This window comes from Pleurodeles waltl, chromosome 10 (assembly GCF_031143425.1).
Source record: "Pleurodeles waltl isolate 20211129_DDA chromosome 10, aPleWal1.hap1.20221129, whole genome shotgun sequence".
Classification (NCBI taxonomy): Eukaryota; Metazoa; Chordata; class Amphibia; order Caudata; family Salamandridae; genus Pleurodeles; species Pleurodeles waltl.
In genome coordinates this window covers 228,144,442-228,167,078 of record NC_090449.1, presented here as the reverse complement: position 1 = coordinate 228,167,078, position 22,637 = coordinate 228,144,442, and the positions used below count along the sequence as shown (strand labels likewise).

The following is a 22,637-nucleotide window of genomic DNA, read 5'->3' as shown; positions in this document are numbered from 1 at the left end:
CGACAGCAGATACGGATTTGGAATTGTCCATGATTTTGGCCAGTTATGGTCACAGAGGGGTTTTCTGACCTCCTCTGGCTCTCCAGTGAAAAATGGTGAGAGAATTAAGCAGTTGTTGCACGTGATTCAGTTACCTCTTGAAACTGCCGTGCTGAAATGCAGTGCTCATGTGAAAATCACAAGATTTTGTTTCAATGGGAAACGGATATGCAGATCAAGTCGCAAGATTTTGCGCATTGAACTGTATATCATTCAAGGATCAGTGGGAATTGTTACATAAAACGGAAAATGAGACATGCACAGGTTACGCATTAAGGGTGGTTGACACGTTGGAGGAATTAAAATTCTTGCAGGGTCGTGCCAGCAGAGAGGAGAAACGCTCTTGGCTTAAGATGCAATGTGTACAAAGACCAGATGATTTGTGGGTTTCAGATGAGGGGAAAATGGTTTTGCCGAACAATCTTCTGTCACAGTTTGTAAGGTTTTACCATGGACAGGCACATATTGGGAGAGATGCCATGATCAGGTTGTTCAAGATTGATTGGTTCAACCCAAAGTTCAGACAAGCCGCAGAAGTGATTTATCACAGGTGCATCATCTGTCAACAGATGAATGTGGGGAAAGGGACAGTGGTGAATTTCGATCCACATTGGGAGAGCAGGAGGTCCATTTAGCAGAATGCAATTGGATTTTATTGAGATGCCTGTGTGTGGAGGTCTGAGATACGTGTTGGTGATTGTGTGCATCTCCAGTCACTGGATTGAAGCTTACCCTACACACAGAAATGACAGACTCACAGTAGCGAAGCTGCTGCTTAGGGAATTGATTCCTCGTTTCGGGTTTCCGATCTCTTTAGAATCAGATAGGGGAAGTCACTTCAACAATGAGGTGGTTAAGCTATTGTGCGCAGCATTGAACATTGAATAGAAGTTGCATTGTAGTTACCGCCCTGAAGCATCAGGATTAGTGGAGCAGATGAATGGTACCCTGAAGTCGAGAATGGCACAAATGTGTGCAGCTACGAATTTGAAATGGCCTGATGTGTTGCCCTTAGTGTTAATGTCAATGAGAAACACACCCAACAAGAAAACAGGACTGTCTCCTCATGAAATTCTCATGGGCCAAGCCATGAGACTACCCGCAGTGCCTGCAAATGCTCTTGTGAATATCACAGATGATATGGTGTTGGACTACTGCAAGGGTCTGGCTGATGTGGTCCGCTCTTTCTCTCACCAGGTGGAAGCCACCACATTGCCACCGATAAGTGATCCAGGTCACAACCTGAAAGCTGGTGACTGGGTTGTCATCAAGAAACACGTTAGGAAGTCATGTTTGGAGCCACGTTGGAAGAGGCCATATCAAGTAATACTGACGACTACTACTGCTGTGAAGTGTGCGGGAATTCCAAACTGGATCCATGCCAGTCACACAAAGAAGGTGACGTGTCCAACTGATGAGGAATTGAATTGTCGAAAGTAACAACAGCAGAAAAGGAAGTCTCAGGGCCGGAGAGTAATCAAAGGGGAACTGAGACAGAAGGAGAGCCCATTGAGGACGGCTTGGTCACTCAAACAGTAAACGAGACCCAGAGGAGTGACGGTGGGCCTATCTCAACTGAGGCGCCAGGAGGACCGACCCAGAGAGAGGTTCTCCCAGAAGCAGGCGGATATGGGTTTGAAGTAGAGCCCCTGACAGACCCGGAAGGCGAAGGAGTTGAAGCAGAAGAGGGTCAGGGTGTCCAGACTCCTCCTGAGCCAATTGCAGGTCCAGCAAGAGAAAGCACCATAGAAACAGAGGAGGGTAACGAGCTGCCACAAGGAAGAGCAAAGACCAAGGAGACACTGAAAGGAGATAAGTGGCCAGAATCGCAAGTGACAAAAGGAAAGGTGGTTGTTGATGAGACAATTGAAGAAGAGGTCGATACAACAAGGAAAGAAGACCTAAGCGAAGGAGAATTGCAAGGTGACCGCAAGTTGAAAAGAAAGAGAGTAGCAAATAGAGGGTATGCAGGTCCTGAATGGGCATACGCAACATCAGCTGAGTGGCAACAAGAATTCTTGGCATTCTGTTTTGATCGAGAGGTCCCAGGTCAATACATTGGTACCTGAGTTTGGCTACAAAGAAAAGAGACTGTGTTAAGTTGAAATTGAACTAAAGAAGCTGATAAAAAGAGACTGATAAGTTACCGGATGTGACACTGTTAACCTGAATTGACCTTTGAAAACTAATTTTGACAAGCTGCTAACCTGAATTGACAAGGATCCTGGGAGTGAATGAAAACCTGTAAATACTTGCTGAAGAGAGACTTTGCTTAGCATTTGCCGAGAAATAAAAGAAAAAAGTTTTAAACCATCCTCGGTTGGTTGTCTACACTTATAGGATTCTGCTTTCTGATTCTTTACAGATCATGCCTAGCACGGGAGATGATAATGGGGGAAGTAGGCGTTGTAAATATTTGGGTGTTGCTTTGGGTGTTGTATGTGTGATATTCATTATAGCTTTGTTTGTGGAAATGCGATTGGTGGATGAGAATGCAACTAACAATGCTACAATTCCTGAGACTGCTACACTAACACCTTGGGAGAGGTTTGAGCAAGATGCGAAGTATGTGCATGAAGGCACTAACACGAAAGGAGAACTGTCTACTAATGTTTTCTAACGCTTGCTGAGTGAAAATGTTGATACCATGGATGCCATAGCTTGTTATGTGTGTACACAAATTCCTGTTTCAGTGCAAGAGGGAGTTACCTATCATAGTTTAACCAAACCTATGGGATAAGCTGTAGTTTGTTACTAACCCGGTTCTATAACCAGGAAGAAATACAATATTTCTATTCCAATTACGACCTTGTGTTCTCTTTTGTGCCTATCATAGAAGAATTGAATAGCGTAGCGAAATATTATGCCATAAAGTTAGTCAAGGGGTTCTTCAAAGCAACACTAACAATTAGTACATCTTATGCACACCGCAATAATTTGACTTGCTTGCTTACACCTGTAGAGAAAAACTTTCTAGATCATACTGAAGTTAGGAGGAGGGTTTTGAAGGGGAAACTAGAGAAAAGCTTGCAGCAACAATCCGTTATTAATAGTGGGAGTTACAGTGGAGTTAGGGAACAAGGGAAATTAGCTTTAGATGCACTACATGTAGGTAAGCTTTGCATAACACGACCTAAGTCATATTATGACAATGTGTTTGTTGGAACGAGTGAATGTAAGCATGTGTTTTTGTTTCAGAATAAGTGGACGTTCATGTTAAATGGACAGGATCCAGCGATCCCTGGGGTCTATTATATTTGTGGACTTACTGCTTATTACCATCTTCCAAAGGGATGGTATGGGACATGTTATTTGGGGATAGTTTTCCCAAAGTTATTTCAGCTAGAGGACTTGAAGAAGTTTCCGAGGGTGTCTGAATTACTTCGCACTAGACAATAGAGAGAGACTGCTGCTAGTGTAGTAGGAGACATATTTGGAGCAATAATTCCTTCAGTGGGAGTTATCTTGAACTCCATAAAGATTCAAATGTTGTCTACTATTGTGGATAACATGCTGACAAATTTCACAGGAGCTATACTCTTGAGGGATACTGAACTTGCTGCGGAAAGGGCTATGACTCTTCAAAACAGGCTTGCTTTAGACATTCTTTTAGCAAAAAATGGCGGAGTCTGTAAGATGCTTAGTGAGCGTCACTGCTGTGCCTACATACCTGACAATAGTAATGAGATTATAAGTATGCTTACTAACCTAACAAGAGATAGTACAGATTTGAAGGAATTTAAAGAACCAGGTGTGTGGGAAAAGGTTGGAAAGGGACTTGCTAAAGTGGGAAGCTGGTTTATTAATATTTGGCATGGGATACTGGCAAAAATAATACAGGGAATATTGATTGTTTTGGCTTGTTTATTTGGATTATGGTTATCGTGCAAAATTAGTAAAAGAATTAAAGCAAAATTGGCAAAACATAATGCGAGGAGGGAAGAAAAGAAAAGGGAGAAAATGTTCAGAGCAAAATATGAAAAGGCAAAACCAAGGGAAGAAATTGAGATGACGGAGTTCAGAAAATGACAATTTTGTGAAAGAAAGGATTTGTGTGACGACAAGAGTCATCAGAGGAGGGATTGTTGGAGTGTAGCTTATATTCAATATTAACATGAAAAGCTTGCAAAATAATGTATAAATTATGCTGAATAGAAAACGTGGTAGAATAAATATTAATGCACGCGTTTGGAATGTGCCCACGGGGAGTGGCCACCAAAGTATACAGTGATTAATGTAATTGACTAATGATGAATTAATAATGTACTAATGTATGATTTGGATTAACATTAAGAGTTATATGTTAAGGTTTTGCTAAATTAATCACTAGGCCTTAGTTAGCAAGGGTCTGGGCCTAGTTGCCTGGTCTCATATTAAATGTGTTTTTCTAATGTGCAATGTGCTGTCTTCCTGAAGGACGTGAAAACTGTACTTTTCCAGAAGCTAGAGATGTGTGTGTATCCGTAGTAAATTCTTTCTCATGAGACCCGACTTGGTCAAGGAGACATTCTTGCTGAATGCAACAGTGTAATTCGCAACAGGTACAAGGTCGCCTAAACTGGTAAAGACAATGGAACTACTGACTGGAGCGACAAGTGTAACTTTTCTTACCTGACATTCTACCCGCTGAAGACGTCAATCACAGCAACCAATAAACTGCATGAGAACTGTCTTAGGTGAAAATTCTAATAAGGTGATGAACGGATTATTGGACAGAGATAACGATGCACCAAATATTGCCCAATTGGAAATTAGGAACTTGTTAGACAAGATTAATATAACGTCGTGACACAAGGAGAAATCAGCCATTATAGGGACACTCTTGCTGTTACTCTGATATTCTGTCTTAAGACTTTGCTGTTTGATACTTTAAACCATTCTCACCTTCTTGCCTTATCTGATACTTACTTCTCCTCCTTATGAGGGAAGAGTCCTATTCTTACCTGCCCTGCTGAGACTTTGCTGCTTATCCTGGCTGATGGTGAATCAACTGATGTCCCGAGCATGAAGAGACCAATTACGGAGGGTAACTATATGATAATGAATTGTAATTGTCTTTTTGCCTTTTCTTTCTAGGTACCAACTGCTCTTTTGATAGAGGCCGTAGTTAGATGTTTTCCAAATTTGTGTTACTAAATTGTTTTGCATGAAGCACAACATGCTGATGCTAATTAGAGGTTAGTTAAGGAATTCACTAATATTTGGTGCAAATAGACAAATGACTGAATCTTTGCTTTGTTGAATACTGCGTTAATGATACTCTGCTAAAGTTGATTCATGTTGACATCGTGCTTTGTTCTGATGTTTCTGATTTTTGCTTTGATAAAGTCTTATTCAAGTTGGCATATTATAATGCTTTTGATGTGCTTATTGATATTGAGACTAATAAACATGACCTTAGAATTGTAACTAATAGGGAATAAATATCTTAACCTTTATTAGCTTTGCGTGATCATTTATTGGTTGAAGGGTCATGGTGTTTCCGTTCTTATTGTAGGGTATTGATAAGTGAATTGATTAGTTATAGTGAATATTGATGAAGTGATTGATCTATTGATTGTAATGCCAAATAACTATCTCGTATTAAGGACTCCCCAATCAGGGTTAAAAGGTTCATTGACCTAAATCGAGTTCCCCATGCAAGTAATTTATCTAGGTTGGGACGCGTTATCACTGGTAAGTGTTTTCTAATCTTCAGGACTGTTTGAGACTACTACATACTATTATGTACTGTGTCCAGTATTGTTACCTGTCTTGATGATGACCTTGGAAAGCAACCATTAAGATGAAATGTGTTGAAGACTGTGGTGAGTCAATGAAAATATCTTCCCTCTTGGTTTTATTTTGCAGGAATCTCTGGCAGGCAGCTATGCCTTCATCATGGGGAATATACAAATGCAGAGAGATGCCAACCAGAGTGTCCAGGAAAACAGTGCACATTTAGACAGAGTATCAGCTTCAGAGTAAATAGAAAAATCTGAGTTTTCAGGTTTATGTATCTTGATGGTATAAGGTTGCCTGCTATCAGATTTTGAAAGCATTCTTGGGTCTTAAGGCCAGATGTAGGTCGGTTCCGATTAGCGACGCAAATTGCGAGTCAGAGCGACTCGCAATTTGCAAGTCGCAAATCGGAATGTAGGATGGTGTCCCTGACACCATTTGCAACTCACAAAGGGGTCACAAAGGCCCACCTCATGTATATTCATGAGGTGGGTCACAATTTTGCGACCCCCTTGAGACTCGCGGCACTCACAGAGATGGTGGCCTGCTGGAGACAGCAGACCACCATGTCTGTGGCTGCTTTTAAATAAAGCATTTTTTTTTTGTAATGCAGCCCGTTTTCCTTAAAGGAAAACGAGATGCATTACAAAACTAAAAAATGAAACGTTTTCGTTTCATTTTTTCAGAGTCCTACTCTGAAAAAATGTTTGCAGATCCATTCACAAAGGGGAAGGGGTCCCATGGTGACCCCTTCCCTTTTGCGAATGTGTTACCACCTCTTTCAAATGGGTGCAAACTGCGATTGCTTTGCGACCGCGTTCGTGGTCACAAAGCAATCTGGCATTGCACTGCGTCTCGCAATTAGGAAGTGGACACCCCTTCCTAATTGCGTCTCGCAAACACGTTTTGCGATTCGGTAACCAGGTTACCGAATCGCAAAAGGGGTTTTGTGCATTGCAAAGTGCAGTTTGCACGTCACAAACAGCGAAAATCGATGTTTGCGACGTGCAAACTGTTACCTACATCTGGCCCTTGGTCTCTATGGGCTTGATGTTTAATTCACAGGTTCAGTATACTTTTTAAATGCTTTTCTTATAATAGCCTGTGTCAAGAACTGTCTGTATGTGTCATTTTTACATTTTGTATTTCTCTCTTCACGTAAGGTATTTAGTTTTTCTGCTCTCTGTTTACCATATTTGATCCTCTACATTTTTGCAGAGAGTCAATGTATATTTTAGACCTGATGCATTTAGTGAAAGACAACATATCTGCTCAGGGTTACAAAACCAAAATTACCAGTAGGGTGTAAGCACATGAGTCCAAGGTAATGGTAGTAGGTATACAGAGACGAACAGAGCTTAATGTATCCACCCAATATGGCTGTTTGTGATAACAGGGATAAAAAGGGGGATTAATGAGCAACGAATAGAATAGCTGAAATGAAGAAAAAATAGCTGAAAGGAAGACAGAAAAAGAAGAAGCATGGGTAGAGGAAAAAGAGACAATAGAGGGAAACGAGTGAGCAAATAGGAAAACGGGAAAGAAGAGAGAGACAGAAATGAAAACAAAGTCAAAAAGGAGGACCTGACGTAAATACTACAAGAGTAGCATATAGGTCAGAGAACTTGTCCCGTGGGTATAATAAGCCAACTGCCCAGTGTGTACAAAAGAATCTAGTGTTTCTAATACCTGATGTGATGCATTGCGGTTACCAGCGCACTTCGATTGGGCTGAGTGAGTACTCCTTAAATAGGTGACCCATGCCTGCCATGTGTGGTATGATATGTTATTAGTAGATTTCAAGTCTAGAAGAATTGTTTTCAGTGAGATGGTGATTAGTAAATCAAGAAGGGCTAGGTCCAAGTCCGGAAGGTCAACTGGGGTAGGGGATGCAAGCGGACCCAGAATGATCATTGTAAAGTCCATGGAGATGGAAGTGTTGAATATTTTACATAATTGAGATGTGTTGTTGTTCCAATAAGTAGACAAAAAGACATATGAGAAAACCATATGTTTCAGGTCAGCGTCTGTTGCATTGCATGATCAGCAGTTGTCAGAATCCTTTAGTCTGAGTTCAAAAAGTCTAGTATAGGAAATTAGCTGCAAAGGACTTTATTTGGGTTAATGAAGTAATAAGTTTATTTTGGAGTAGGCAGGGACAGATTTTGATCCAGACCTCTTGTAGAAGGTTGGTTTTGCCTTTGCTATCAAGAAGGTCAACCGGTCTGCAAAAAAGGAGGTCGTAGGGAGGAGACGTTGCCAAGTGATTTATAAATCATCAGTGTCAGGTGGCCTCCAGATTGCATGCTTTTAACTGAGAAGAAAAAAGTTGTTTTCAGAAGGGATCCCAGTTCGGAAACCTTTATTTGATCTTCAAGAAGTCGTAAAAGTCCAAATTTGTGCGGTTATGTTTCACTTGGATTGTAGCAATGGTTAAAGGTTCAAGATTTACAAAGAGATCTTCTACAATGGTGATAACTTTACTGGCCCAAAATGGACCAATCCTTGTGGATTCTGTAATCTGAAGCTTTTTGTTATTCCATAGTGAAATGGAGTAGGACTTATTAATGTTAGAAGAAAGTGCTCTCTCTAGTGTTAGTGGAGCTGCAATCATATCTTTAAGAATCTTACTGGAGTGCAAACAAGCATGATGGGACATAGTTAAGTTTGCTACTAGTGGGGATGGGGCGATAATATGTTGTTCTATGCCATGCCAAACCGCAGCTTTGAGAGGATCCAGATCAAGCCACTGTGTGCCCTGAGCAGCCAAAAAGGTAGTTTGGTAGTTAAACCAATTTAGTAAATTACAACCCCCCATTGAAATTAATCCTTAGCTTTTTAAGACCCAATCTGGCTTTCTTCCCAGAACAGAGGAACTCAGAAGTAAGTCTATCAATGGGTGAGAAGAATTCCTGCGAGAGGTGAACAAGAAGTATGCTAGAAAATAAATTGACTAATGGACTCACCTTAATTTTAATTGTTTCAAGTCTACCCTACCATAAGAAATGTTGGGATGGCCATGCTGACAGATGATCTTTAATTTTTTCAGTTGACTTAACATTGTTCTGAGCTATAGATTCAGATTGATCATTGCAGAAACAAATGTCCAAATACTTGATATATTTGGCTTCCCACAAAAAGTCGGGAGTCCCCATGTAGAAGGGGTGACAATGTATATTTAATAGTAAGACCTCTGTTTTGTCCCTGTTCAAGAAGTAGCCTGAAAAGTTGGAGAACGTGTTAATGCTACTTATGATGGTGAGAATGGGGCCGCTGTGAATATTATGATATCATGTGCATACGCAGCCATATTGAAAGTTGAATCATCAAATTTTATTCCAGTAACATCTGTAGATCCATTTAGCATTAGTAGAAGTGGGTATATGGATACAAATAAAGTAGGAGGGCAAGTGGACAGCCTTGTCTCATAACGTGTTACAAAGTCAGTGGGAGAGATAATGCTCCATTTCTTCTAATTCCGGCTGAGGGGTTGGCATTTAAGGACATGGTCATTTTTATGTAAGAGTCACCAAGATTGTATTGGTAAAGCGTGGTCTCTAACTATGGGCAGAAGAAATTGTAAAAGGCTTTCTCCATGTCTAGCATTATGGCCGTTGCTGTGGGAGAATGAGGTATAGGTGTTTTCTTGAAGATATGGCAAAACATACAAACGTTGTCACATGCTAATTTACCCTCAATGAAGCCTGTCTGAGTACCGTGAACTAATCTGGTGATGAGAGGGACAAGGAGAGTGGCAAGTTTTTTAGTGTATATTTTGGTCTCCATGCTGATAAGTGAGAGCTGTCTGAAATTCTTAGGATCAGAGTGGTCCTTCCCTTCTTTAGGTGTAACCACAAATACGGCTTCTGAGGCCGTGCTGGACACTTTCCATGAAGATGCAAAGTAGTTCAACATCAATTCTAATGGAGCAGTGATCATGGTTGCAAAGGTTTTATAAAAGTTAATAGGCAAAAATTTTGACCTGGGGCTATGGCTGAAGGAGTGAATTGAATTGCTTTCAGAATTTCATGTCTTTCAGTTGGTTTATTGAGATAGAGGTTTTCCGCCGCACAGATGGCTTTCATTTGGGATGCTTTGGAGAAAGTTGAGGCATATATCTTTAGGAGTAGCTACAGCAGTAGTATATAGTTTGAAGTAAAATTTTGTATGTTCCAGAGTGTGACAGGTGAGGAAACAGATGTGCTGTTTTCCTGTAAGAATAATGTTAATTCATTATGGAGGTCTCACACAATTGAATTTTCTTCAATAATCTATGTTTTCATACACTATGTACAGGCTTTAATCTGGATAGTGTGTATATGTAATGAGAGCGAAATGGCAGCATGAACAGAGATAGTGATATGTTCACTATAAGAGGAGACATTGTCTTGAGTGATCAATTAGAATGTAATCAATGCTCGAGAAAATGTTGTGAGGGAAAAGAATGTGAAGTCGTTGCTCATTGGGTTATGGAGTCTCCATGCATCCTCCAGACTATAGGAGGAACAGAGAGCTCGTATTGCTTTAGGGGCATTATGGATTCTGTATTTATTTAAAGGCAAAAAGTTCTGTCTAGGATGACATCCATTGGCAGGTTGAAGTTTCACCCCAAAGATAATCCTGGCTTTACAGGGTAACAGTGACAATTTAGCCAATAATTTGGACCAAAATGGTGGGTCATTATCATGGGTGCATAGATGTTTACTGCATAAAGTTCTATATCATCTCTCTGTAGGCAAGTTTTAAGCATCTGCCAGTATCATCTTGTTCTGAAGGAATTATCAAGAGGCCAGAGTTTTTTTAGATTAAGGTGATTACCCCATTTTTCTTAGAGATTACTGGAAAGCAGGATAGATCAGATACCCAACCATTAGAAATGGCAAGTGCCTCTTTGAAGACAAATGTGGTCGCCTGAAGAAAGTCCAAGTCACATTTATTGGATTGACAGTATTCAGATAGATATCCTTCTGCCTTTCACCAGAGGGTTAAGGCCTTTAGTACTGAGGAAAACGATTTTCAAAACTGTTGAAAGTTGGTCAGCCATTGAAGTTGGAAACTCCATGGTGTAAGTCACTGTGAAAAGAAACCCCTCCAAGCGTGGTATGACAGCAGCTTGTGGTTTCACGGGGTTTATTAGAAGAATGAAGAAGAGAGCAGCATTTGACAGAGAGGACAATGAAGGAGCGGCAAAAATAATAAATATGAAAACAAACATAACCTTATGTTAAGGGTATGTAAAGGGCGTTCAAGGTTGTGGGGGTCTGGCACCAAGAAGAATTGGCGAGAGCCTCAAACCTAGTAAAATTTGGTAAAGGAGGAAGACCCAGAATTATTTAGGACCATTGCTCTCCCATGGATGGGAAGTCAGAGTAAGGGTAGGGTAGTGGATGACTAACCATCAACCGCAGAACCACAGGAGATTGTCACTAGATTAGTGATTAAACATTGTTCTCCGAGTGGGAACCAGTGTCACAACTAGGAGGAGTGAGCACTCGTCCCACACTGGGGTTATCCAGGGTTCACATGTTTGTCATCCAAACATGATTCAAGCATATTGTCCAAAAAGTTGTTAGATCAGTAGGTTCCAGGAAGAACTCAATTTGGCCTTTGTGGGAGATCTTGAATTTCACGGGGACAGCAAATGAGTGCTGAATTGGTCTGTTTGAAAGAGTTTTACATAGTGCCAGGAAACCCTTTCTTCTGTAACTGTGTCTCTGACAAAATCCTGAAAAATTGAAATTCTGAAGCCTTGCCATGAGAGAGACCTAATTTCCTCATATGTGCTAGAATGAGTTCAGAGTGCTTGGTGGTGAAGGGGTTTAAAAATGAGGGCTCTCGGTGTTGTCACATTATTGGATTTGAAGGTTGGGACAGGATGGGCATTATCATGCTCAAAGTCTTTCATAAAGGTAATGCCAAGAGTTGCTGTAATCCATCCTTTGAGGGAAGCAATCACTGAGGGGGCGTTGTCATCTGCTCCTTCCGGAGGACCCAAAATTCTGACTTTACTTCTCCTATTATGGTCCTCCAGTTCACTGATTTCACATTTGAGTGAGGAGATAAAAGAGTCAGCTTTGAGTAAATGTTTAACTTCATCCACTATGAGGTCCTCTGATATTCTGATCCTGGTCTCTGCATTCAACAATCTAAGGTTGAGTTCTTTCCTGATTCCAGAAACCTCCAATGAAGTAAGTCTGTATTTGTCTGTTTGCTTTGTGCTATGACATGGACATCTTTCAGGTTCTTGAGGATAACTTCAAGCATTGTGGAGTTATCTTGTTTTTCTTTAAAAGGAGAATCCGGGGATGGTGGTTATTGGTAGTAGCAGGTCTGACCCAGAACAGCGAGGTCAAGGGTGTCACTGTGGTCACAGGCTGTGGGTACCAAAAAACATGCTGGAGGGGAGATCCACTGATAAAGTGCCTCACAGTAGCCCAGTTTCAGCGATGTCAGATACAGCTGTTTCAGAGCTTGCTAGTGTGGCAATGTGTGCTGGCGGTTTACATGTGTCGCCTGGAATTAACACTAATAGATGTTGAGAATGGTTCTAGTTTACAGCATGGTCTTGCAGTAAGGCTGTGGCAACAAAGAGTTATAGGCACCAATTCAACTCAGACCATAGTTGTTACTGATCCTGTACAGTGGAGGGAGATAGCTAGCTGAAAGAAACACCTAAGAAGGCCTGTTGAGGTGTTAATGATGAACATATCCAGTCACCATGGAGTGCTGTCCCATTAGGGGCAGTGATGGAGTGCTGGATGGGGTGGAGGTAAACATTCACATTCTGTGCACTATTGGTAATGTGGGCATAAAGCCAGGTAGCAGGAGCGGTGCTAAGGAGCCAAACGCTAATCCCTTCACTCCAAACAATCGCCACCGAGATCAGAGGCAGCCTCTTGTTTCGGGTGCAGCAGAACCCTACATTGTGTCATGGCTCCCTCAGAATGTGGGGTACATGGTGCCATGAAGTCTCACGCTCTGAGGACTGCAGCAGAGAGAATGTACCTAACAGTGACTGCAGCTAGCGATAGCCCATATGTTTTCTCATCTGCCAGCTGTGTTCCTAGTGGTTGCCATTGCTTTGCGGCTCTGCCATTTTGCTTGCTGCTCTCCTCCTCTCCCAGGTCAGCCAGGTCGTGGTCAGTGGATGGCATCAGCAGACCAATCTCCACCCTGGAAATCAGCTCAAATGGATCCAGAGGATATTTTCGGTTTAGTTCTTGATCATAGGGTGTAAATTGGTCCAAACTCCACAGTTTGAAGTCTATAGGTGTAGGAGGCTTTCCTGAGCCTAAGAGGCAGCCACCATCTTGCGCAACCAGTAGCTATCCCCCCACCCTTCCACCCCAATTCTGGGCATATTGTTGAGCCATTGTGGTCAGCAGCACTCCCCTGAATATTATTCTGGCCATTAAAATGCTACTTGAGTTATAAGCACTGAGATATTAGCCCATTTACCATTAAACTTGCATTTTGTTTAGTTTATGCATAAGGCTACAAGTCATCTCTTGGACAGAAAAATTCTACTAAGCATCAATGAGGTCATGATAAGGATGATTGGTTGTGCTCATTCATAATACTTATAAACCCTACACGTCATGCATTAATAAGCACTCAGGTGCTCTGGGAGCAGGGTCACATGCACCTCCAGCAAATACAATAAGTAATATACACTCTCTCACTCACCTGGAAAGCATAGATATAGAACGCCCACTATGTAGAGTTCAAGTACTCAACTAGTAACATTCGGCTTTAAATGCCTCTGCCTTGCGAGAAGAACCAAACTACAGCTTCTGAGCTTGGCCCACCTTTAACTCAAGAGTCCTAATTATCTACGGCCGAGCCTAAACTTGACATCTGGCTCAAGCCTCGGGTCTCTTCCCCAACCACTTAATAAAATGTTGACACCGTCCCATTATTTGCCACTCTACAGGCTTCCTGTAAGACCTGTACTTTCACATGAATCGACATTTAGTTGGCTACATCAAATACTCACATCCTATGCCACGAAGTTTGTTCTGAGTTCAGTGTGTGGCTACATTTACACTCAGTTCTTTACTGATTTTCAAGACCGTAGTCATCACTTGATTTTGCCGCAGTCACCTATAAATTGGTTGTGAAAAATGATACAGTACATGTTCTGTTTTCTATGTGTAACCACAGGCCAAGCTTCTACAGGTAGGGTGCAATGTATTTTAGAACGTACTAGGGAGGAGATGTGGCCTCATGAACGTCAGTTCAACAACATGCCAGGGGTAGCAGGGTTGACATCACTTGCCCTTTGACCTTCAGTTTCACACACACACACACGCAAATGCTTACACATAAACACATTCACACATATACACTCTCTCACTCTCATGTAAACACACACGGAAGCAAGCGCACACCAGATATTTAAAACCATTTTTTGCTACCTCGGTTGTCAGGGGAAGTCATATTCGTGCTAATTGAACTCCATTTTTAATTACACTAATGGTGAAAAATGAAACATTATTTACTATTAGTAGAATAAAAAATGGACGTCGGTTAGGACTCCTCTCGCTTTCATTTCTCTCATTTTTTTTTCAATTCACTGATAGTAAATAAAACGTTATTCACTGTTAGTGAATTTAAAGAAATTAAAGAAAACAAACAGAGTGGATGCCTAACCGATGGAGGAGCAGCCATTGTGTTCCTGGCACTGATTTTGCCACATCTGAGGCCCGGGGTCGCAAAGACAGTGCCAGGGGGCAAGCCGGGGGTCGCAGTAACGACCCATGGCGACTCCTAAATGTAGCTCGTGTGACATAACAACCAGAGCTACCAACTGGAGAACCGGGTTCGAATGTTAGCGTCGTCTCAACACCCTGTGATTCTGCGCAAATAATTTTTAATTTCTCCGTGCCTAAAAAAATTACATTGTGTAATGTATATTATGCTAATGTAAAGCGCTTCAATCCCCTTGGGCCGAGCTCACACTATATAAACATAAAAAAACAGGAGACCTAAGGTTTAAGAAGCCACGCAATTTCCCGCCCCCTATTAATGGAATTTAAAAAAAAGTTTATTTGCCTAAAACTTTAGACAAGAAACATTGTTTAGTAGTAAGTACACTGCCTTATATTGTAATTGCATTTATATTTAATGTTTTAAGTAGCAAAGAACATTATTTTTTTTTTGCTGGCATCTTTTTGCACAAAGCACCTAGTAATTTCAGGATATATAAAACAGCTGTTCGCAGACTATGCACTCTGGTGGGGTCGTTTGCCTGTATCAATATTAGAGAAATGCCAAAAGTATAAACTCCGTAAATATGTGCATTTACTCTGTTGAAGAATGTGAAAGAAACTATCTTGCTTATTTCTGTCACGTCTGGAGGTGGCGTCTGTCTTTATTGTTGTAAAATCATGCAGAGTGCTTCGGAGAAGCAAAGAACGTACCTTTAAAGGCTGCACATGAAAATAATTAAAGTCTCGGCGCTTCAAACTAGTTTGCTAATATGACACACCAGTCTGTTTAAACGAGGGAAGACACCGCCGATGACCCTTTTAAAGTACTCGAAGAATGTGCCGAGATAAACAGGTCAGAGAGGTCAGCAGTATTTCTGCTTCCTGAGGGGATGAGGATCACCGCACAAGGTCTTTCCCCTCCGTCCCGCCCAGACTGTCAGTAGAATATGTGCATTTCTGGGGTGGGAGGAGTGTGTTTGAGCTCAAGGCTGCTCTAGTGGAGGGCGCGCGCCCTGCAAAGGCCATACACTGCACCTCCGCGCGCCCTGGATGCACGAGCTACCTTTAAGCCTGGACATGGGGTGCTTCGCCAGGGGTGTCAAGCGGATCAGCTGGGACGTGTGCGCCCTTGTGTTCACTCTTTTACTTTCAACGCACGCCTTCCCCCAGACGAACATCAAAATTAGTCAAGGTGAGAATATAATGACAGGAAGAGATGGCGTACTTCAGAGTTTGGAGTTTAACTTATGCAGAACATTTTTATATACGATGTCAAGAATGAGCTGTGTATGGAAGTAAGCTTGGTGCTACAGAAATGTTCTTTTCAGGGTGTGGGTGATTTCAAACAGCAAACTCTCGGCTTCTCTGTTGCGTGGAATATGTTTTATTTTTACCTTGCACGTTAACCCATTAATTTTATGTTTGGATTGAAAAGGAGGTTTGTTTTAATAAAACGCCCACTTCAGCTGTGCTACAGGTATTTCAAGGATTCACACTGCCCAGTGTTAATTATACATGGTTCACTGATCGCAGTAGGAACCTCATAAACTTATTTTCCACAGTCTGTCGGTGGAGTGCACATAACTAAGGTAATCCAACTGGGCAGACAAAACTTGCTCCGATTTCACTTTTTAGTGAGCTTTGTGTATTTGGGCAAAATGTGAATTTCGTCAGCAGTTTTACAGCGTTACATCACATCACCAACATTCCAACGTTAAATATCGCAAACATGTGAAAGTAGAAACATATACTTGAGAAAGCGTTTTTGCCAAAGAATACCCCCAATTTTGTGGGGGATGGGGTGAGGGTTTGTTTGCGATTTTTTTTGGTTCACAATCGTCTTAAGGGGTGAAAGGCTTGCAAAGTTGTGCAGAAAAGTTCAAGCTTGCAGTGGAAAAAAGTTGCAAATGTATATTTCACTAATCACGCCATAAGAAAGAAAGAAAAATCAGAAGTTCCCTTCTGTCTCGATTCCATGCAGTGCAGTGATGACCAGTTAATTTTGCCCTTGTGGGTAGAACAGTATGCACCTGTATTTGCTTTTACTTACCAGTGGAAAACAACATTTTCACTGGTCGACTATTGTAAGAATTACATTTGCAATGAACACCGAATTTTACACCGGTGAGTTTGTGTAAATGACAACGAAGAATTGATCAGGGACCGATATAACTACTGGTCATTTGTACAAGGCATGTCATCCAGCCCCTGAAAAGTTACGGAGCAAAGCAACAGTCGTTGAAACTCTGTGAAGCATATCGTTTGAATTAATATACAGAATGTTGCTTTTTTGATTAAATACAGCTTGGAATGCTAAAACTAAGTACATTTACAGAACCATTATTATATGGAAAGCTTGCATTTATGATATGTTTTCTGGATATTTAGGATTTTTCATGGTGTTTGTTGGATGGTTGTGTTGGAAAATGTGGGCCCAAATGGGTAAGGGTTCCAGGAATCACTTTCTTTTCACTCTGGGGTGTATTTGAGTAGTAGTAGGAGACAACGGGGTAAACAGGTCTCCAAATTCGCCCCTAGAAAAAATATTATCCAGCCCCACAATTAAAAAAGTGTTAAATAAAATTGGTCAGTTGAAGTTTGGGTGGGTCATAGCAGCCCATTCTAGTCTGAAAGTAACCCCTAACCTCAGTGGCGTAACGCAAAATAATGCCCCCCCCCTACAAAATATGATGAGGGGCCACTGAGTCCCCTATATCTCACAGATATTCATTTGTCTTCGGCTGAATGGGGGCCCCTGAATGGTTGGGGGGTCCCAAAGTATTGACCCCTTGCACTACAGGGGCTGCTGTGGCCTGTGTTGCGCCCCTGCTTAACCTACAGCCCACTAGGAAAATGTCAGAGTGGTAGAAAGGCCAGTCCAGCCCTGGGAGGCGCATCCTATCTCAAATTGACGTTCTTTTCCCCCTTGCTGTTTGACATAGATAGAGTGTGGTTGGAGCAATGCAGACACACCACGTGAAAGCCTTTACCCCCAGCGCCCTGAAACACATTGGATTAGCTATCTATGGTGCGGCAGGTGCAGTGGCCCCAGGGCCGGAGGGCATAAAGGGGCACACTGGTCCATTATTAGTAGTATTTTTAGTACTCAAACAGCAGCCCACATTACCTGCTTGCGCTAGGGCCCATGGTGGTCTTGCCTTACCACTGCCGGAGCATTGATACATAACCAGGTTTTAGTAGGGAAGGGCACTTTTGGCAGTTATGAGGAAAACATTTTATGGGGTTCAACAGTCATGTCGCCAAGCAGACAGGTTTTCAAGAGCATGTAGAACACATGCTGCCAAACATAAACCTTTTAGCAGTGTATGACGTAACATAATTTAAAATTGCATCGAAACTGTTTAGCAATTCTGTCATAGTTTAACGGAATGTAAGAACAACCCCCTATGTCAAGACCAGTGAGACCATATGTTGCATAGAGGGAGGGAGCTAGCATGCAAAGATATGTGTTCTCTGTTGTACATGCTTTTCCGCTGTAATTCTGAAGCACATGGATAACAAACTGCTAGTCACAAGTGTAAAGTAGCGAAGATGTTGTGTTATGAACATTTGCATAGTTCAGTGGTTCCCAACCTTTTGAATTCTGTGGACCCCCTCTTTGTCATGACTGAAAACTAGGGACCCACATTGAATCATTATTGAAATCCGGGGATCCCCCCCACAGAGTCATTACTTGAAGCTAGGGACCCATGCCTACACTTTGTTGATGATTTTTATAGAAAAACTATACACAAAAATACAGAAACACACATTCTATCAAACACATATACAAATAACACATTTAATTTCATTTGCAAACAAAATAAATTAATAATAGGAAGTTTGGAGCTTTTCTAAATTCAGTTGAAGTCACAGGCCATCCTTACTACATTCCGTTTGATGTATCTGCACTGCTCCCACAAATCAATCTGACGATACTAATTTTAAATACCGATTTCAAATTCATTGATATTTACAGTACATTTTAAAACTTAATTTTCAATTGTACATTTATCCACTTTATTTATATCCACTTTATTCATATTTTTCTATTAGGTAATTTTCTAAGCAGTCACTGACCACCTGAGGAGGCTTCACAGATCCCCAGGGGTCCCCGGACCAAAGGTTGGGAACCACTGTCATAGAGCATTTCTAGAAGTTCTATCATTCCAAGCAGATTCTGATCTGGGCATCGAATTATGGCTCTAAGGTTCTCAGTGGCGTTGAATAAACTTAGGAGATGTAGTCATACATTAGTTCTACCTCTTAGCAGGGGAGAAGAGGGCTAATGAGAGGCCATCCACCATTTTCTCTGGAAAAATGCTCAACATCAGTAAGTCACTTCCCACCTGCGTTCCCAATGCATTCTCACCCAGTCTTCTCATTCACACTCTCTTATTCACACTCTCTTATGTAGATCAAGGCTACAGCCAAGGATGTGATTGGTGCCTGGTACCTTGGCTTGATAAGATATCATCATTATTACACTCAGCCTTTTACTTGTTCCACTGCTCTCCTACCTATGTATGGCCATACGTTTTGACTCAACCCATCTCTGGACCAATAGTTCCAGGGAGAGGTGGTTAAGGGCATTCCCAGGTCACTGAAGTAGCCTTCTTCACCAGCAATGGGGCCAGATCGATAATTTGGTACTCATTTTCTTAGGCTTCAAGTGTAAGAGAAAGCCAAGCAGACAACCCACAGGATTAAATAGCCCTGTCCTCCTGGTGGATACCATCAACTTGCCAATGAACCCCCAAGAAAACAATCAACACTGGAAACTGCCACACCATGTGGAAGAAACCCCTTCTCTTAAGGAACAACTGGGGGGACAAGGAAGATGCTACCCAAAGATATGTTTGATTTTTCTGGGAGTTAGATGTATTTAATGTGTGACATTTAATTGGGTATATTTAAAAGGGGAATTTCTGGATACTTTGCATACATGTAACTCCAGCCATTCGGTATCATCTAGTTCCCGCCACAAATCTATCTCTGCTTGATCTTCAAGTCATACAAGTTGGTTTTAGCTAGATCTCAATAGAATTATTTAGTTAGACATCTCTCATTCTTGATCAAGGGTATTAATTGCAGGACCTTATGTGTTTGTGGCCTGTTCTCGATCGTGCTCCGTATCTTTTCAAAAGCACATGTCAAAGTTCATATTGCAATAATTGTCCTGCTGAGAGTCCATCCACCTCCTCCAAGTCGTGGATGGATCTTACCAGGTATGAGAGAGTAACACTCTACAACCATCCCTATTTTTCTTGCAGCCCAGTCACCAAGATGTCTCTGTGTGATATCCCAGTTGTCCAGGTAGGTATGGCTGACTGCTAGGTCGGGAGAGGGTAGGATTTTTGCAAGCAACTATTCAAGCACCTCAGTGCTACTCTTAGTAATCGGTATAGAAAATACGACCTTTTGCAGGATCACCCAGAATGTTTGCCTTTTGACTGAAACCCTATTTTTGCTAGCTATAGAACCATGGAAGTGCTTGTGCTCCTCCTTTCAAAATGTTAAAATTGGGATACACCAACCACTGCCAACAAGAGGCACAATCTCCTAGCTAAGAATGTATTCAATATTTTGGAGTTCAACATGAATAGAGGCCTATATCAGGGTATATCTGTGGGATCTCTTATAGGCATAGGGAGGGAACAAATATTGCATGTTTGGTTGTGCCTGAGAGTCTAGCTCTCCAGAGTAATTTGCACTAGTAATGAGGACAGCAATTGAGAGAAGGCCAAATAAATGTTCATGGACATGCCATCGGAGCCCAGATTGTTTCCTATTGTCAATCCCTTAGATACTCTAGCTCTGGCATTAGTTGGGTCAGTGCCTGTATGTAGTCAAATGGACATGGATGAATGCCATTCTGCTTAAATAAGCTTTTATAGTCTGCAGGAATAAAAAAACAGTGTATTTGCACTGATCAGTGCAATAATCTAAAACAATTCATCAATTTAAACCTGGATAAACAATATTCTTCTCCCCCTCCATTGTTGATCTTTGCTATTGGAAAGCCCCCTTTGTTCAGGTCTAGTCAGCGTCGATAGTAAGCATCTTGCCTTATCCTCTTCGGAGCACTTCCTGGCTCGGTACTCATTATACATGAGACAACTGAGGGCGCTGAGTATCGTAGCATATGTCTCTTTTTCAGGCATGCACTTTCTGTGTGCTATGGGGTTACCAATCAAAATCTTTATAGCACTGATCGATTGGTCCAACTTATTTAGATCATATTTCAGTGTCTTCCCCAAACCAAGCCAAAAATGAAAGATTTAAGGCCAACTGATGCCGTACCCAAATATTGAGTGTATGTAGCCAAGCCTTATATGGTAATAGAACCCACTAGTCAGTCTAACGTGACATGGAGTTTGTGCACTAAATGAATGCTCATTGAGCTAAGGGTGTTGCATTTGCCACTGGTCTACAAGCTTCCATTGTATTCTGAAACTGTTCCGTTTTCTAGCTGTTTTTTTCAATCATAGTGCCTGCTAAGGTGGGCTGGTGTGTACCCTTAGAAAAGTGTACTGGCTCCTTATCTTGGAGAAGTCGGCAATCTGGGAAGCGTGTAGTAATGTTGATATCCCCCCTCTTCAGCTGCACAACCTCACATTGGCACAAGCTGTTACCATCTGACACCTTTGTCTAAACCACAGTCTCTGACAAAGGAACAGCACCAACAGACCAAAGGACATTAGACAATAGGAACCTGCACTAATTTATCAGACTGTGGACAGCACAAATCATTTGCACACTTGGCAGTGACTGTAGGGAGGTGTTCATTTGCCAACTGTGGGTGTTCTATACTCTATTCTGGAGTGGAAGAGTGCGACAATGTTACCAGAATGATGCCTTGGGATCTCCAAAACTGGAGCATACTTAGAGTTGCCTCCATAGCCTCCCTTTCACACCTGGATTGACTTCTTGTAGTTCTCTTGCAGATCTCTTGCTTCGATGAAGAGACATGGGCAGGTTTGCCACCAACTATTCCATCGAAGGTATCTCCAGTCTATCCAAAACCTCTTTAGAATTAATGAAGAAAATTGCCTGGTCACCCTCTATCACCATTAGTTTAGCTGGACCCAGCAAGTACCTCTAGCTTGTCTCTTGTAGCCATCTTTTAACTTGAAGGAACAATGCCTGAGTTGCTGAAATGCATATGTGTAGCAAGGGAAAATCAAGGCTGTATTATTTTCCACCTTACGTTGTCTGAGTCGGTGAGTTTTTTTCCAGAATTGTGTCTCTATTGTAAAAATGCAGGATGTGGGGCACCACTTGCCTGGGAAGAAGAAGTTTTACCCCATGGGGCTCCACCACTGTTATCAACCACATTTTCAGGTAATTAACTGTGTCTTTACCTCGCCAGCAAAATCTAAAACTTGTGCATTGTTTCGGCATAAATTGCTTTCAGTGTCTTCCGCCCTCTACTCAATGAATTGTATTCGGCCTTAGAGTTCTTGCACTGTGGTCTATATAGCATCACTGTTAGGTTGCGTTATTGAATCCTCTGTTTGGTTGATCCTATCCATCAGTTTTTTGTGGCCATCCCTTAATAAGCTGGTATACCTGATCACTGTACCTATTTGGACTTCTAGGGTTTCTCAAGTGGTCACAATGGATTCCAGGATCCTCACAAGTTTGTCAGGATTGATGCTTGGGGTACAGCAGTCGGCTGTTATAATCCTGGGTCCCCCTTCATGTCACTGTTATTTTTGGGCTTGCCCATACTTCTAAGCATGCCCATTCACCTAAGGTAAAGTCGATGCACCGCAATCATCTACTCTGAACAAGAAAATAAGCAACCCCAGATCAATTTTAGCCTGTTGGATCTTATGTGTGAGGTGGAACTTGCATCCCATGGCACAGCAAGATGGCGCCCATGTCTGGGCATGCCCATCACACTTGGGGCATCACATTAAAAATAACAAAAGGTGATGTGGAGCATGCTTACAAAAATCTTAACCCACTGGCAATCACTCCAGCCATATTCCAGTCCATCACTTTTGACCTACTGTGCCACTCCAGAAAGAGAGCAACCATATGCAAATCAGCCTTGGTCCTACCCTAAGAGGAACAGTCCTGCTTGAATTATCAGGCTACATCCTCTGAACAAGAACACAAGCAACCTCAGGCTGGTTTCAGGCTTTCTGGGCTCCATCA

General features: G+C 41.8%; 1 protein-coding gene across 1 annotated transcript in view; it reads left to right on the top strand.

Moving 5' to 3' along the window:
• Positions 1-15,401: 15,401 nt before the first annotated feature.
• CLEC19A (C-type lectin domain containing 19A) overlaps positions 15,402-22,637 on the top strand; it is a 155,783-nt gene continuing 148,547 nt past the window's right edge. The window contains exon 1 of the mRNA XM_069210225.1: positions 15,402-15,663. Coding sequence (XP_069066326.1) covers positions 15,522-15,663 — 142 coding nt within the window. The 5' untranslated portion in view covers positions 15,402-15,521. The remainder of the gene's footprint in view (positions 15,664-22,637) is intronic.